Below are 15,019 nucleotides of genomic sequence, written 5' to 3' on the forward strand. Positions count from 1 at the left end.
CACCCTCTAGAGAGCATTTGAAATGGTATAGGCATTAAACACAAAATCCAATTGATATTTGACTCTTTTAAAAAATCTTATTTATTTATTAGACAGAGAGAGAGAGAGCACAGGCAAGGGAGTGGCAGCCAGAGGGAGTAGAAGCAGGCTCCTTGCTGAGCAGGATGGGGGACTCGATCCCAGGACCTCGGGATCAGGACCTGAGGTGAAGGCAGATGCTCAACCAACTGAGCTAACCTGGCACCCCTGATATTTGACTCTTGTGATTGTTGTGGCTTTCAGGAAAGAGAATGGTTCAATCCATGTAGAAAACAAAATACTATTACCCATCCACACTCTTAGTTCATGCAGGGATTGCAACTGTGTTAGATCCCTTTGGAGATACTCAAATGTTTCCTTAGGACAGTATTTCAGAGCATATCCCACCTTTCCAGATTTTTTGGGATTTCATTCCCAGAAAGGCATGGAGACCCCCATAGTCTGCCATCCTAGAAAAGTCTCCCCACTAGTGTTTGGTTTAATGTTGCATCCAGTATATTCCCAGTGTGAAGTGTTGTCTCTGGTGGATTGTAGCAAATGTTCGTTGGTATCATTTGGCTGCACTAGGCAGCTGTCCTGGCTTTGCTACATCTTGTTCTCATGGATCATCAAATCAATCATTCATAGTGATTCTTTACAAAATTTAGTGCCAAATTTTTTGCAACCAAGATAGAATTAATTGAACTTTTCCTTGGTTTTGTTTTTATGTTTTTAGAGAAGTGCTTACATAAGGACCATCTTGGAATTCATATTTATGATGACCTGCTCAAGCATTTTTTTCTTAGCTTCTACCAGTGTCTTTTTAAACCGGAGACTTTGTTTTGATGACAATTAAAAAAAATTTTCATGAATACATGAAATAATTAATGTATTTGCTATTCCTTTCTAGTAGAATGCAGGAGATACATGAAAGGGTTAAGAAAAGTTGGAAACTTAAGAAACCAGATTGTCTTTATAGTATTTGGGAGCAATGACCTACCTTAAAAACATACTCACTGACATCAACCACATAATTTTTTGTAAATTGACATATCCAAGAGATACTCATTAGTTCAGCTACTTAATTTAATGATGCTTCTCAAGGGACTGGATTTTGTAAAGAAGTCTGGAGTACTAATTGCATGATCAGTCTGGTCATGTTTTTCACAGTTTAAGGTTTCTGGCCAACAAGCACCCATTTCAGCACCTGTCCACCAGGGGGTGCAGCTTCCTACCACAATCACATTTCCTGTGTGAAATGTGGGCTTCCACTGATCATTTCTCTGTCACTACAAACTTATTCATGGTAAGAATGGAAAACATTATTTAGGTGACACGCCAGAGATGAAGTGTTCTCCGGGCTGTGTGACTGTGGTACTCTTAATGCTTGGTAAGTAAAATCCTTCTTAGAATTTGTATTCTTTTTCTTTTGTATCAATAAGAAGTTTAACTATAATTTATCCAAGAGCTTCATGCCCACGGTGACACAGGTCTCTTTTCTCTTTCCTCAGGACAAACCCGTGGAGACTCAGTGACTCAGACGGAAGACCAAGTGACCCTCTCAGAAAATGCTTTCCTGACTATGAATTGTACTTATTCAGCATCAGGGTACCCTACCCTTTTCTGGTATGTCCAATATCCAGGAGAAGGTCTAGAGCTCCTCCTGAAAGCCTTGAAGGACAAGGAGAAAGGAAGCAACAAAGGATTTGAAGCCACCTACGATGGCACATCCAAATCCTTCCACTTGGAGAAAGGTTCAGTGCAAGCCTCAGATTCAGCTGTGTACTACTGTGCCATGAATGACACAGTGATGGGGACTGCAGGGGGAGCTGAGCGCAAACTCTGAGCAGAACAGGGGCCTAGAAGCTGAGCGTCTCTGCCTGATTCTTCTGGTTCCAGCACAATCTGTGGTTGTTTGTCCCTCAGTGTCTGGTTGATACAAAATCATACAGAGAACAAGAGCATAGGAGCCAGAATAACATTCCCCAACTCCAGGTGTTCCTTAGTGCTACTGAAAACAGTTTGATGCCAAGAGTTCCTCAGCCAGAGTGTAACTAATTTCAAGGTAGAATCACATAACAATGATGTGATCTTGTGGTCATCCTTGCAGTGAACGTCCAGCCCCACAAGTTGTTCATGGCACCCTGGTAGGTGTTTCTGTGTCTATGACACTTTTAGAGACACACGGTGTGCCTGAGAAGGTGGTGATGCCTAATGTCTTCCTGACAGAAAATGGCAGTGGACGTGATGGAGACCATCAGCCCCAAACAGGTTTTAGTAGAGAAAGAAGGGAAGGGAAGAAAGGAGGAGGAACACATGTACCTGACCAAGGAAAAGAGAGGCCAGGGACCTCTGCCCTGCTTTTTTTTCTAGTAAATCAGGTGATAGACTCAGGATGATACTCGACATGAAGGCTTGGGGTCAGAAACAGAATGGAGGAAGTGGCTTATGTCCTGGCCAGTTAAATAGATCAGTTGGTTTTCTGACAATAAGAACTCAAGGGAGATAGCTTTCAGTGCCCAGGAAATATGGTGAAAAAAAATCTCTTGCACTGAGGTTTCCTAATGATATAAATAAATAAATAACACTGGGAGGTAAATCCTATTGATTTCTCTAACTCCTGTTTTGCCACCTCTCAGAGAGAGCCTCAAATCATGGAATTGGGAAAATGTATGGAGAAAGTGAAGATGTACAAAAAATAATAGAAAAAGCAATGTCTATTTTGCAGTGCAAGACTTTGCCAATATTATTTCAGTCTTCTTTAATTAGTATCTCCTTATTTGCAGAGTTTACGAATGAGCTATGATCAGAATATTAATATATTCCCTTACATATTTGTTAAATATTCTTGGTTAGTTAATTTTTATTTCATTGGTTTAAAATAAAAATTTTATTTTCAAACCTGTGTAAATATAAATGCATGTGAATATGTACTTTAAAGTATTCAAAGGATATATATAAGAGTTTTCCTAGACTTCTGAGAAATGCAGTAGACTATGGCTGACTCTGGTTTGAGTTGGAATTCTGGTTCTCCAGGTTGTAAATTCGAGCCCATTTTGGGTAGAGATTACTTAAAATTGAAATCTCTAAAAAAAAAAAAAAAACCAACTCATGGTAGATTAATAGTACATGTTTATCTCTTAATTTCTCTAATAGTCTTTTTTTTTAAATCAAGTATTTATTTATTTGAGGGAGAGAGTGCATGAGCACAGCAGGAGAAGAAGGGGAGGGAAAAGCACACTTCCCACTGAGCAGTGAGCTCAACAGGAGGCTGGATCCTAGGACATGGAGATCATGATGTGAACTGAACTTAGAAGCTTAACTGAATAGCTAACCAAGCCCCTCTAATAGTCTTTAAGAACTTTAGCAAAGCTACCCTAAAGGGCAGAAAGCTGAAAACAGAAAACGAAACAGGAAAGAACCTATCAGCAGACAGTGCCATCATAATTTTAGAAAATGAGCTGTATATGGACAGAGGGGAACTTGCATGAGAGAGTAAATAAGGAGAAACCCAGGTCTGGTGTAGAAGACCCTCAGTGTGTGCTGTGCTCTCCAGAAAGGGTTGCGGAAAAGAAGCACCACGTTATTTTAGAAAATTGAGGAAGATGGCAGTGCCCATGTTGGCACGCGCATGTGTGTGCACAGGTGTGCACGTGTGTATGTGTGTGTTGAGGGTATTGGGGCAGAAGGAAGAATGCAAGTAGATGGAGTGGTCACCTTGGGTCTCAGAACTGAGCATATGACGCTTGGAAGCTTACTGTGGTTCAGTTGCGGTAAGGGAAACACATAAATTCAAAAGACTGATAACTTACAACCAAAATTTGGTGTCCATTCTGGCCTTTCTGAACAGAGCTGAGCTGAGCTGTGGAGACAAAACAATGAGAAGGAGACCTTGGTGAGTAGATCTGTCGTCCAAGGGCTTCAGCCTGAACACTTCAGCAGAGAATGATTAGATTTTTCTGCTTTTGGCTCCAACATAGGCATCTGAACAGACATAGGTAGTGAGGAGGAACACAGGCATAACAATAGGTACATTGAAAGAGCTACAGTGATTAGTCTAAACGCTTTGCCTTCCTATCATAGTGTGATTTATTTCTACCTTAAATCACAGAGTGTGAACATACATACAACCATTTTTTCATAATTCTTACATTTTATGTTGTTTACATAATTAATTACAAGCAGTTTTTTTAAATTATGGAATGCTTCAGGAATTTGCATGTCATTCTTGCACAAGGGTCATGCTGATTTTTCTCTGTATCATTCTAATTTTAGTATATGTGCTGCCAGAGTGAGCACTACCTGTCATATTTTCAGTAAGTGCCATCCACCCACTTTTATCACAGATGCAATGAATAAACACATCACGGTTAGCTAAACCACAATCCTCATTTCAATATAAATTTTACTTATGTTTATTTTCAGTTGTAATGTTTTTAGTTAAAATTGCTTAATGCCCACTGGATGCCGTATGCAACTGATGAATTGTTGAACACTACATCTGAAACTAGTGATGTACTATGTGTTGGCTAACTGAATTTAAATAAGAAAAAGTTGCCTAATGCAAAAGGATGTGGGGTAGTGAGACTCTCAGCTAGAACACAGAGAATTATGACAGGACCCATACAACTTGCTATGCCAGGAAACCCCTGTTTCCTGTTTTGGGGCCACAGCAGCACATAACCAGCAATCCTTTCCTCACCCTGTCAAGTTCTTCTCACAGTGCTGAGCCCTGAAGTTGAAGAGGAAGAAGATATTTTCCTTCTAGTGGGAGAACTCAAACATGTTCCTCTCCAACCTTCTCAAGGTGGTCATGGCTTCCGTGTGGCTAGGTAAGGATGGTCCCTGTGGGAATGTGTCTCCTCTATGACTTAACATCCAGAGAGATAGGCAGGATCTTGTGGGAACCTTGGGAAGGAGGGATGACAGTGTGTAAAACAGACGTTCTTTGTGCCACTCACATATTCCAGATGTCTCAGATTCTGTGTTTTTTTTTTTTTTTTTCCCTTCAGGATCCAGTATTGCCCAGAAGGTAACTCAAGCCCAACCAGCAATGTTAGTGCAGGAGAAGGGGACTGTCATTCTGGAATGCACATATAACACCAATGAACCACGTTATAGTCTTTTGTGGTACAAGCAGCCCAGCAGTGGGGCAATGATTCTCCTTATTTATCAGGATTCTTACAACCAGCAAAATGCCACTGAAGGTCGCTACTCACTGAATTTTCAGAAGACAAGAAATTTCATCCAACTTATCATCTCAGCTTCACAGCTGGAAGACTCTGCAGTGTATTTCTGTGCACTGTGGGAGCCCACAGTGAGAGGCATGATGGAGGGAGGTATACCCAAACCCCAGGGCTCTTGGTGATGCTTCTTCCTGCAGTAGGGCCCAAGGGGGGCAATTGCCATCCCAGACAGGAAGTAGCACAGGTGCAGGCTTAGAGGGAGAACCTCACTTTAAGAAAATACCACTCTGGGTAAGAGTTAACATTATTCAAACACTTCCTAATCCCTGAAAATTTGTGCTAAAATTATTTGTTGAAGACTAGAGTAACCACAATAAATAATTTGCCATTTTGCAGTTAGATTCAGCCAAAGAATTGGCTAAGGAAGTTTAGAAACCTTTGGCTCAAGGTCAGCAATAATGTGTGTTAGTTGTTGGATTTTTCAAATCAGTTTGTTCAGTAAACATTTACTGAGCTTATATTATTGCTCAAAATATTATTGAGCATGTATTATGTTACAGACATTGTAGAGTAAGATAGGCCATGAAATGTCTCTGTGGATATATGTGTATGTGTGTGTGTGTGTATATACACTTTATGCATATGTGTATATATATACACACATACATTCATATGTGTATATATATGCACATCATGCTGTTTTATACCATTTAGTGACAGTTTAATTAGGTTTGTTTGCTGTGAGTCAATTGTACTCCCATTTAGTTTCCAAGGAGTCTGCTCTATAGCGTAGTTTTTGTCATTTTGTCTTTTTAACACCATTAGGATACTTGTGCTCAGTTTGCATACAGGAGGTTTACCTGCTTTCCACCAGACTTATCCACAAATGCTCATAATTAGTGGCTCTAGGGGGACACTGTGAAGGACAGAATGTGAATTTTCCTCTTTTGTCAGCTCCTGCCCTTCACTTCAACCTTTCTCCAGAGGCTGTTTTGTTATTTCACCTTCCTGGTTCCAGCGCTCATAGCATCTCCCTCCCCCTTCTGTTTAATTTAAGTTGGTGAGACCACTTTGGAAAACATTGTGGATGTTCCTCAAGAAATTAAAAATAGAGCTACCCTATGACCCAGCAGTTGCTACTAGGCATTTACCCCAAAGATACAGAGGTAATGAAAAGAAGGGCCACAGGCACCCCAATGTTCATAGCAGCAATGTTCATAGCAGCAATGTCCACAATAGCCAAACTGTGGAGGGAGGTAAGATGACCTTCAACAGAGGAATGCATAAAGAAGATGTGGTCCATGAGTACTCAATGAACTATTACTCAACCATCAGAAAGGCTGAATACCTACTATTTGCACTGACATGGATGGAACTGGAGGAGGTTATTCTAAATGAAATAAGTCAGACAGAGAAAGTCAATTATCATTTGGTTTCACTTATTTGTGGAACATAAGGAATAGCATGGAGGACATTAGGAGAAGGAAGGGAAAAATGAAGGGGGAGTGGGAATCAGTGAGGGAGACGAACCATGAGAGACTATGGACTCTTGGAAAGAAACTGAGGGTTTCAGAGGTGAGGGGTTGGGGAATGGGTGAGCCCAGTGTTGGGTATTAAGGAGGGTACGTATTACATGGAGCACTGGGTGTTATACGCAAACAATGAATCATGGAACACTACATCAAAAACTAATGATGTACTGTATGATGACTAACATAACGTAATAAAAACCTATTAAAAATCTATATTTAAAAAACAAAAAAGCACATTTTTTTGCCACAGGTAAGTCAGTTTGCACATTTCCCAGCCCTCCTTTTGGATCAATGTTTCACACTCCAAAATCTTCATTCTCTCCATTTTCCTCCTTCCAGTTCTAACCCCAAAGACCTAAGGCCTTAAAATTGAATGGTAGTAGATGATTGATAATTGGTCTTGCATCAAACACCCTCTTATATTTGTTGGAAGGCAGATTTGTAGAGTAGAAATCTTAAGTATCTCCACAAGTTTCTTTAATCATAGAATCTGACCATTTTCACATTCATTTTTTCCCATTGAGAATATTTTGAGTGTATAGTTCAGGGTTATGAAATATACTTACATTGTTTTTCAATCAGCAGCACCTTTCATTTCTAGAATCTTGTCATCTTGAAAAACTGAATATTTGCACTCATTAAACAATAACTTGCCTTTATTCCATTCCTCCACTCCTTCAGAACTACTATTCTGCATTCTCCTTCCTTGAGCTTAAGCTCTTTAGCTCTCATAGAAGTGGAATTATGCAGTATTGGTCATTTTTCAAAATTTCATTTGACTTACTGTCCCCATGATGCATCCACTTGCATCATGTGTCAGAATTTCTTTACTTTTGAAGGTTGGACAATATTCCTGTGTATGTAATATACCATTTTTATTTATCCATGTTTTCTATGTGTTGATGAACTTTTGGGTTGCTTCCACTTTTTGGTAGAAACTAGAATTCAAAAACATCTCAATATTTATGGAAATATCCAAATTCTTTCAATTTTTGATTATATATCAGAAGTGGATTGCTGGGTCATAAGGTAATACTATTTTTAAAAATTTAGACATAGTTATATTGGTTATTTGGAAAAATTATGCTCTAGACTTCATTATCACAAACAAGTTTCAAGGAACAGAAAAACAGAGTGATCACTAGTCATGAATGGAGCTCTAGTATATTGGTGAATCACAAAATCTTAGAGGGGTTTGTCACTCTTGCTACAGTGCATTGCTTCTTTAATGTATGAATAATGAATGGTGAAGCCACTACCCACTGGTCAGCTCCTGGATAGCAGTTTGAGTATCCATTATTTCTTTCCTCATTTGGTAAAAGATCCAAATCTGCAATTATTTAATTGTTTTTTAGTAGTTCCATTTGCATAAATGAAGAATCTGTAAAAGACTCCCTCAAAATATTTCAAAGGCTTAGGAAGAAGTCTTTTGCTACCTGCTAGTCTTTCTCTGAAATTTGACAATCTATACTGTCAAAAAGAGGGAAGAGGCTTTTGCTATCCCAGCTCTGTGTTGTAATCTATTAGCTTTGCCATGAACTTTCTTGATACTTTTGAGCTTTGTTTCATTATTTGTAAATTTATTATTAGCAGTAAATTTATTATTAGTAGTGTTATTAGTATTTTGTTGTGACAATTTGTCAATAATATACCCAGAGAGATTGACAAGAAGCAGATGAGCAATTTAGGAGGATAAACTTTTTTTTTTTTTTTAGAGATTTTATTTATTTACTTGAAAGAGAGAGAGTGAGAGAGGGCATGAGAGCAGAGAAGGTCAGAGGGAAAAGCAGAATCCCCCTGGACCCGGGAACCTGATGCGGGACTCCATCCCAGGACTCCCAGATCATGACCTGAGCCGAAGGCAGTCGTTTAACCAACTGAGCCACCCAGGTGCTCTAGGAGGATAATCTTAATAGGTACAGAAAAAGCATTTGACAAAATTCAGATCCATCCCTGATTAAAACTCCCAGCAAATTACACAAAATTGAAGGGAATTTCCTCACCTTAAAAAGGGGCTTAACAAAAAGTCTACATCAAATGTCACACTTGATGGTGAAAGCTTAAGTGCTTTCTCCTTAGTTTCAGAAGTAAGGCAAAAGTTTTTGGCTCTGCCACTTGTATTTAATATTGAAGTAGAGGTTCAATCCAATGTAATAAGGCAAGGAGAAGAAACAAAAGCCATACAGTTTAGAAGGAAAGAAGTGAACTTATCTTTATTACCAGTAATCATATCTGTGCAGAAAATGCAAGGGAATCTACAGAACAGAGTGAAACAAACTACTAGAACAAATTGGTTTAAGAAAGTCAAGTGTACATCTACCATGTGATACATCCATTCTACTCCCAGATATAGCCCCAGGGGAAATAAAAGAATAGGTCTATAAAAAGATCTTATATGTTAATGTTCATAGTAGTTTTGTTTGTATGAACCCACTGGGACTACTCCATATGGTCGGCAACAGGTGAATAGACCAACTCTTTTATAGGCATACGCTGAGATACTACACAGCAACAGAAAGAAACAAACTCTTGACAGTTATGACTATGGAAGAATTTTAAAATAATTATATTGTGAAATGCCAGATAAGAGAGTAAATATAATGACATGAGCCAAAAGCAGATGCTTAACCGACTGAGCCACCCAGGCATCCCTATCCATAACTTTAGAAAACACATTCAGGCCAATGAAAACCTACAGGAGACCTACAGGAAAACCTACTTATAATTCAAAATTATAAGTTATGCAGACTAAAGCATGACAGAAGCGTTGCCTGGAAATGGGAGTGGTGAGCGTTGAGAGAGGGGTTACAAAGAGACATGAGAAAACTTTTGGGATGATGCATATGTTCATTATCTCGAATGTGGTGAGTGCTTCACAAATACAAATGTCAAATTATATAGAATTATCTAATTGGTGCAGTTTATTTTAATATAAAATATGCATTAATAAAAGCCATTAAGTATCCATATTTACTATGTGGTATCTTCCCTCAATGATGTGCAAGTCCTCTGTGTGACGCAGAGTGCAAAATATTTCTCCTGTAGGTTTTCATTGGCCTGAATGTGTTTTCTAAAGTTATGGATAGGGATGCCTGGGTGGCTCAGTCGGTTAAGCATCTGCTTTTGGCTCATGTCATGATCCCAGGGTCCAGGGACTAAGTCCTGCATGAGGCTCCTTGCTCAGCAGGGAGTCTGCTTTTCCCTCTGCCTCCTGATCCCCCTGCTTGTGCCCTTTCTCTCTCTCTCTGACAAATAAAAAAAAGTAAACTATTTAAAAAATTAAAGTTACAGATAATGACTTTCTGCATCCATGTACTATACTCTTTATTTTCTTTTTTAAAGAAGATTTTATTTATTTTAGAGAGAATGATAGAGTGATAGAGAGTAAGAGAGAGACACAGAGAAAGCAGACTCCGAATGAATGCAGAGGCCCATGCAGGGCTCTGATTCTGAGATAATGACCCTAGTCATAACCAAGATCCTAAAGCTCTACCAGGTGAGCCATCTTAGTGCCCCATGTTTATTTTCAACCATTATCATTCTAACCTCTTTGGGATTTCCCCTGCATATTTGAATACAACCTTGCAGAGGTTTGTCCCAAATTCCTTTCTAGTATAGTTATGTGGAAGGACTGACAATGTGATTTGGAAGGTGGAGGGGAAGCGAAGGGACACGTGAACCCAAACAGTATCCAGGCCAGAATTTCTTACTTCCCTCTGCATTTGGGAAAGTGTTTCCATGTTGGCTCTGGACTCATGAACCTCCTTGATCTGAATCTCTGGAGAGTGGCCTCCAGGATATAGCTTGGGCTAAGCTTCCATCTATGTGTTTAGAGATAAATGTTTACAGGGCTTTACAGAAGATGTGTCTCTTTCCTTATATATTAGTCATATATTCTTGGTTTAAATTAATTTTTTATGTAATTGGTTTAAAATATAAACTTTTCTGAAGGGTTTGAAGAGGTGGGGGGGTGGGAGGTTGGGGGAACCAGGTGGTGGGTATTAGAGAGGGCACGGATTGCATGGAGCACTGGGTGTGGTACAAAAACAATGAATACTGTTATGCTGAAAATAAATTTAAAAAATGATAAAAAATTAAAAAAATAAATAAAATAAATATAAACTTTTCTTCATACCTTTATAAATATAAAAGCATGTGAAAATGTACTTTAAACAATCCAAGAGGATATGCAATAGAAATTTTTCTCAGGCTTTTAGATGAACATTGTTGACTAGGGTCCCTGACTGGCTCTGTGGGTAGAGCTGGAACTCTGGATCTCAAAGTTGTAAATTTAAGACCCATGTTGTGAGTTGAGAGTACTTAAAATCTCTAAGAAAAAAAAAAAAACCATTGTAGATTAATAATACCTGTTATCTCTTAATTTCTCTAAAACTGTTTTAAAAAGATAGTGAAGAGACTCCAAAGGGCAGAGAGCCACAAAAATAGAGAGAGAAACAGGAAAGAAGCTATCAGCAGTCAGTGACATCAACCACTTTTAGAAAATAGGCTGTTTATGGCTAGGGGCACACTTGCAGGAAAGATTAGATAAGAGGACACCTGGGCCTACTGTGAAAGCACCTCAGTGTGTGCTGTGCCCTCTGGAAAGGGTCAGGAAAAAGAAGCACCACCTGATTTTGGGCAATTGAGGAAGATGTTATTGCCCACGTTGGTGCATGGATGGGTGCGTGCATGTGTTTGCATATATTGAAGGTATTGAGGTGGAGGAAAGTAAAATATGTGGACCCAGTGAGGCAATTTTCCAAGTCACAGAACAGCTATGCATCCACGACCCTATAAGAAACAATGATCATTTTCTAAACCCAGCAGAAAATGGGATTTTGGTCTTTGAGGAATTGAGAAGAGGACATAAAACATTTTCCCCAAATATTGTGCATTACAGAGCTTTTTGATTTTTGCTCACTAGTTCAACTTTCCTTTACTTAAAATGTTCTTCTGTTCCTGCCTCTAATCCCTGGCAACCACTGGTCTTTTTATTGTCTGCATAGTTTTCCTCTTCCAGAATGTCCTATCTTGGGTGTCAAACAGAATGCAGCCTTTCCAGATTAGCTTCTTTCACTTTGCAGTACATATGTAGGGCCCCTGGGTAGCTCAGTGGATTAACCATCTGCCTTCAGCTCAGCTCATCATCCCAGAGTCCTGAGATCAAGTCCCAGGTTGGGGGCGGGGGGATCTCTGCTCAGCAGGGAGCCTGCTTCTCGCTTCCCTCTGCCTGCTGCTCCCCCTGCTTGTGCTTGCTCTCTCTGTCAAATAAACAAATAAAATCTTAAAAAAAAAAAAGAGGAAAATACACCCGTACATTTCCTCCATGTCTTTCCATGACTTGATAGCTCACTTTTCAGCACTGAATAAGATTTCCTTGTGTCAAGGGTTTGAAGAGGTGGGGGGGTGGGAGGTTGGGGGAACCAGGTGGTGGGTATTAGAGAGGGCACGGACTGCATGGAGTACTGGGTGTGGTACAAAAACAATGAATACTGTTATGCTGAAAATAAATTTAAAAAAATGATTAAAAATTTTTCTAAAAAAAAAAAAAGATTCCCTTGTGTGGCTGTACCTTATTTTACTTACCCTTTTTTCTACTGAAGGATGTCTTGGTTGCTTTCATGTTTTGGCAATTATGAATAAAGGTGCTATAAACATTTGTGTGTTGATTTCAATTCTTTTCGATAAATACTCAGAAGTGGGATTACTGGGTCATATGGTAGTTCTATTTTATACTTTTTGAAGAACTTCTAAACTGTTTTCCATGGTTACAGCATTGTGCATTGCCTCCAACAGTGAACAAGTGTTCCAAGCTCTTCACATCCTCGACCACAGCTGCATTTTGTGTTTTTGAAAATAGCATTCAATTTTTTTTTTATCTTTAAAGTATGGATGGTACCAGGGAATTTATTGTAAATGTAGAGGCAAATACATTGAGATAATCACCATTAAAAAGGAACTAGAAAATTACACATTTAAAGTATTTGCTTTTTTTCTGCCACCTTCAATTTGTGGCTAGTACCAACATTTTATTTTATATTTTATTTTTAAACTATTTAAATTCAATTAATTAACATATAATGTATTATTAGTTTCAGAGGTACAGGTCAGTGATTCATCAGTCTTATATAACACCCAGTGCTCATTACATCATGTGGCTTCTTTGATGCCTGTCACCCAGTTACCCCATCTCTCCACCCCACTCTCCTCCACAACCCTCAGTTTGTTTTCTATGATTATGAGTCTCTTATGGTTTGTCTCCCTCTCTGGCTTCATCTTGTTTTATCTTTTCCTCTCTTCCCTGATGATTCTTTGCCATTTCTTATATTCCTCATATCAGTGAGATCATAAGATAATTGTCTTTCTCTGATTGACTTATTTCATTTAGCATAATACTTTCTAGTTCCAACCATGTCGTTGCAAATGGCAAGATTTCAAAATTTTTTTTTCTTCAAAGATTTATTTTTTTATTTGACAGACAGAGATCACAAGTAGGCAGAGAGGCAGGCAGAGAGAGAGAGAGGAGGAAGCAGGCTCCCTGCTTAGCAGAGAGCCCGATGCAGGGCTTGATCCCAGGACCCTGAGATCATGACCTGAGCCGAAGGCAGAGGTTTAACCCACTGAGCCACCCAGGTGCCCCAAGATTTCAAATTTTTTGATGGCTGTGTAATATTCCATTGTTTATATGGTCAATAGTTTTAAGTTTTGATTTCTTTTCTTTTTGATTTCTTTTTATCTATGTTTTGATTACTGATATATTTGAACTTATTTCTAGTATTTTGATTTTGCTCCATATGCTTTTGCTTCTTTCTTCTCTTTCCTTTTTTGTTGCACTGATAGAATTTTCTCTTTTTTTTTCTGCTGATTTGGGAAAAGTAAAATACCTTTCTGTTTCATTGACAATATCCTCAAACTGTTGTTTGTGTACATGTGCAAGTGTGTACATTTTTTCTCTGTCTAATTTTATTCTGTAATATGTTTTCCTTATATATACCGTGGCTTCTCCTTGGGTGTGCTTTTTCTCCTGCTGATTTAGTATATTTAGAAAACCTCAGTGCCTGATTGAAGCAAACTATACACTATCTCTATATCAGGACAGAATTTCAGAAAGAGTTTATCAAATGAGCTGATAAACACCAGTTTTAATGCACATTAAGAAAAACATAGAAAATGAAAATCTTCCAACACAATAATCAGAACATGAATTCTCTTCATTCTTCTTCAAGCCCTTTGTCCCTGACTTTCCTCCACATGGAGTAATTTTCACCTGCCAGCCTCAGGGCTTATTCCTTCATTTCCTTCTAGTCTCTGTTCCTAGAAAAACATGTGCTTATATGAGGAATGCTTATAAGGTTTATTGTAGTGTAGTATTTCCTAGGTTAAATAAGTCATATTAGCCTTTAATCAATAGAGGAAAAGATGTATATATGGAAGTATATCTACAATATGGAATGTAATGGAACACAGTATGTATATGGGTTAATATAATAAGACCTACAAGATTTACTATTGAGGTTATAAACAAGAAATGTATACCCCAAGTATATATTTATATTAAAATACAGTCTAAATAAAATGCTGTATATTTTCTGTTGATTCAAATCTAGTAAAACATCTGGAAGCATCAACCCCAAATTGCCAAGATGAACAAAGAAATAAGGTAATAAGTGATGAAAGGGGCAGAATTGAGAGTGGTAGTGAAAAAGGATTTTACACTATCGGTAATGTTTTATTACTTTTAATAATTCACATATTCACACATTTCTCCTATTGTAAAAGTAATGAGAATCATAAAGGCCATCAGAAAGGCTCATCTGTATTCTCTCTTCTTGTCACCAACAAGAGGAAAGGAGAGATAAACCACCTTTTTCACAACATTATGTCCATCGACCTAAACTATACATATTTCTCTGGGGTAACATAGTTTTTAGTTTTCACTTCACTTAGTGTCCTATTCTTTGACTCTATTATAATTATATATATTTTTGTCTTCCCCTGTTGATGTAAACTTGTATGTGTTCCTCTTTTGTATATTTTATTTATATATGTATTGTTTTAATTTTATTTCCGGTAGTTAACATACAACGTTATATTAGTTTCAGGTGTATATATAGTGATGCAAAACCTCCACAGATCACCTGTGCTCATCAGGAAAAGGGCACTCCTTCATCCCCTCACCTATTGAACCCATCTCCCAACCCTATCCATCTGGTAACCATCAGTTAGTTCTGTTTAATTGAGTTGTATAATTGATTTATTTTTGTCTTATTTTTCCCCCTTGCT

The 15,019-nt window shown here is 38.3% G+C and overlaps 1 non-coding gene and 1 gene segment (V, D, J or C); one reads left to right on the top strand and one right to left on the bottom strand.

Annotated features, from left to right (window-relative positions):
- Positions 1-1,310: 1,310 nt before the first annotated feature.
- LOC125104467 (T cell receptor alpha variable 9-2-like) lies at positions 1,311-1,864 on the top strand. The segment is given in 2 exon segments: positions 1,311-1,408; positions 1,530-1,864. Coding segments are annotated over 2 exon segments (381 nt in total).
- A 2,345-nt stretch (positions 1,865-4,209) lies between these two features.
- LOC125105774 (U6 spliceosomal RNA) lies at positions 4,210-4,317 on the bottom strand. The gene has a single exon (XR_007129039.1). It is a non-coding gene; the product is annotated as a U6 spliceosomal RNA (small nuclear RNA).
- Positions 4,318-15,019: the final 10,702 nt, after the last annotated feature.

Source organism: Lutra lutra, chromosome 7 (assembly GCF_902655055.1).
Source record: "Lutra lutra chromosome 7, mLutLut1.2, whole genome shotgun sequence".
In the NCBI taxonomy this organism is placed as follows: domain Eukaryota; kingdom Metazoa; phylum Chordata; class Mammalia; order Carnivora; family Mustelidae; genus Lutra; species Lutra lutra.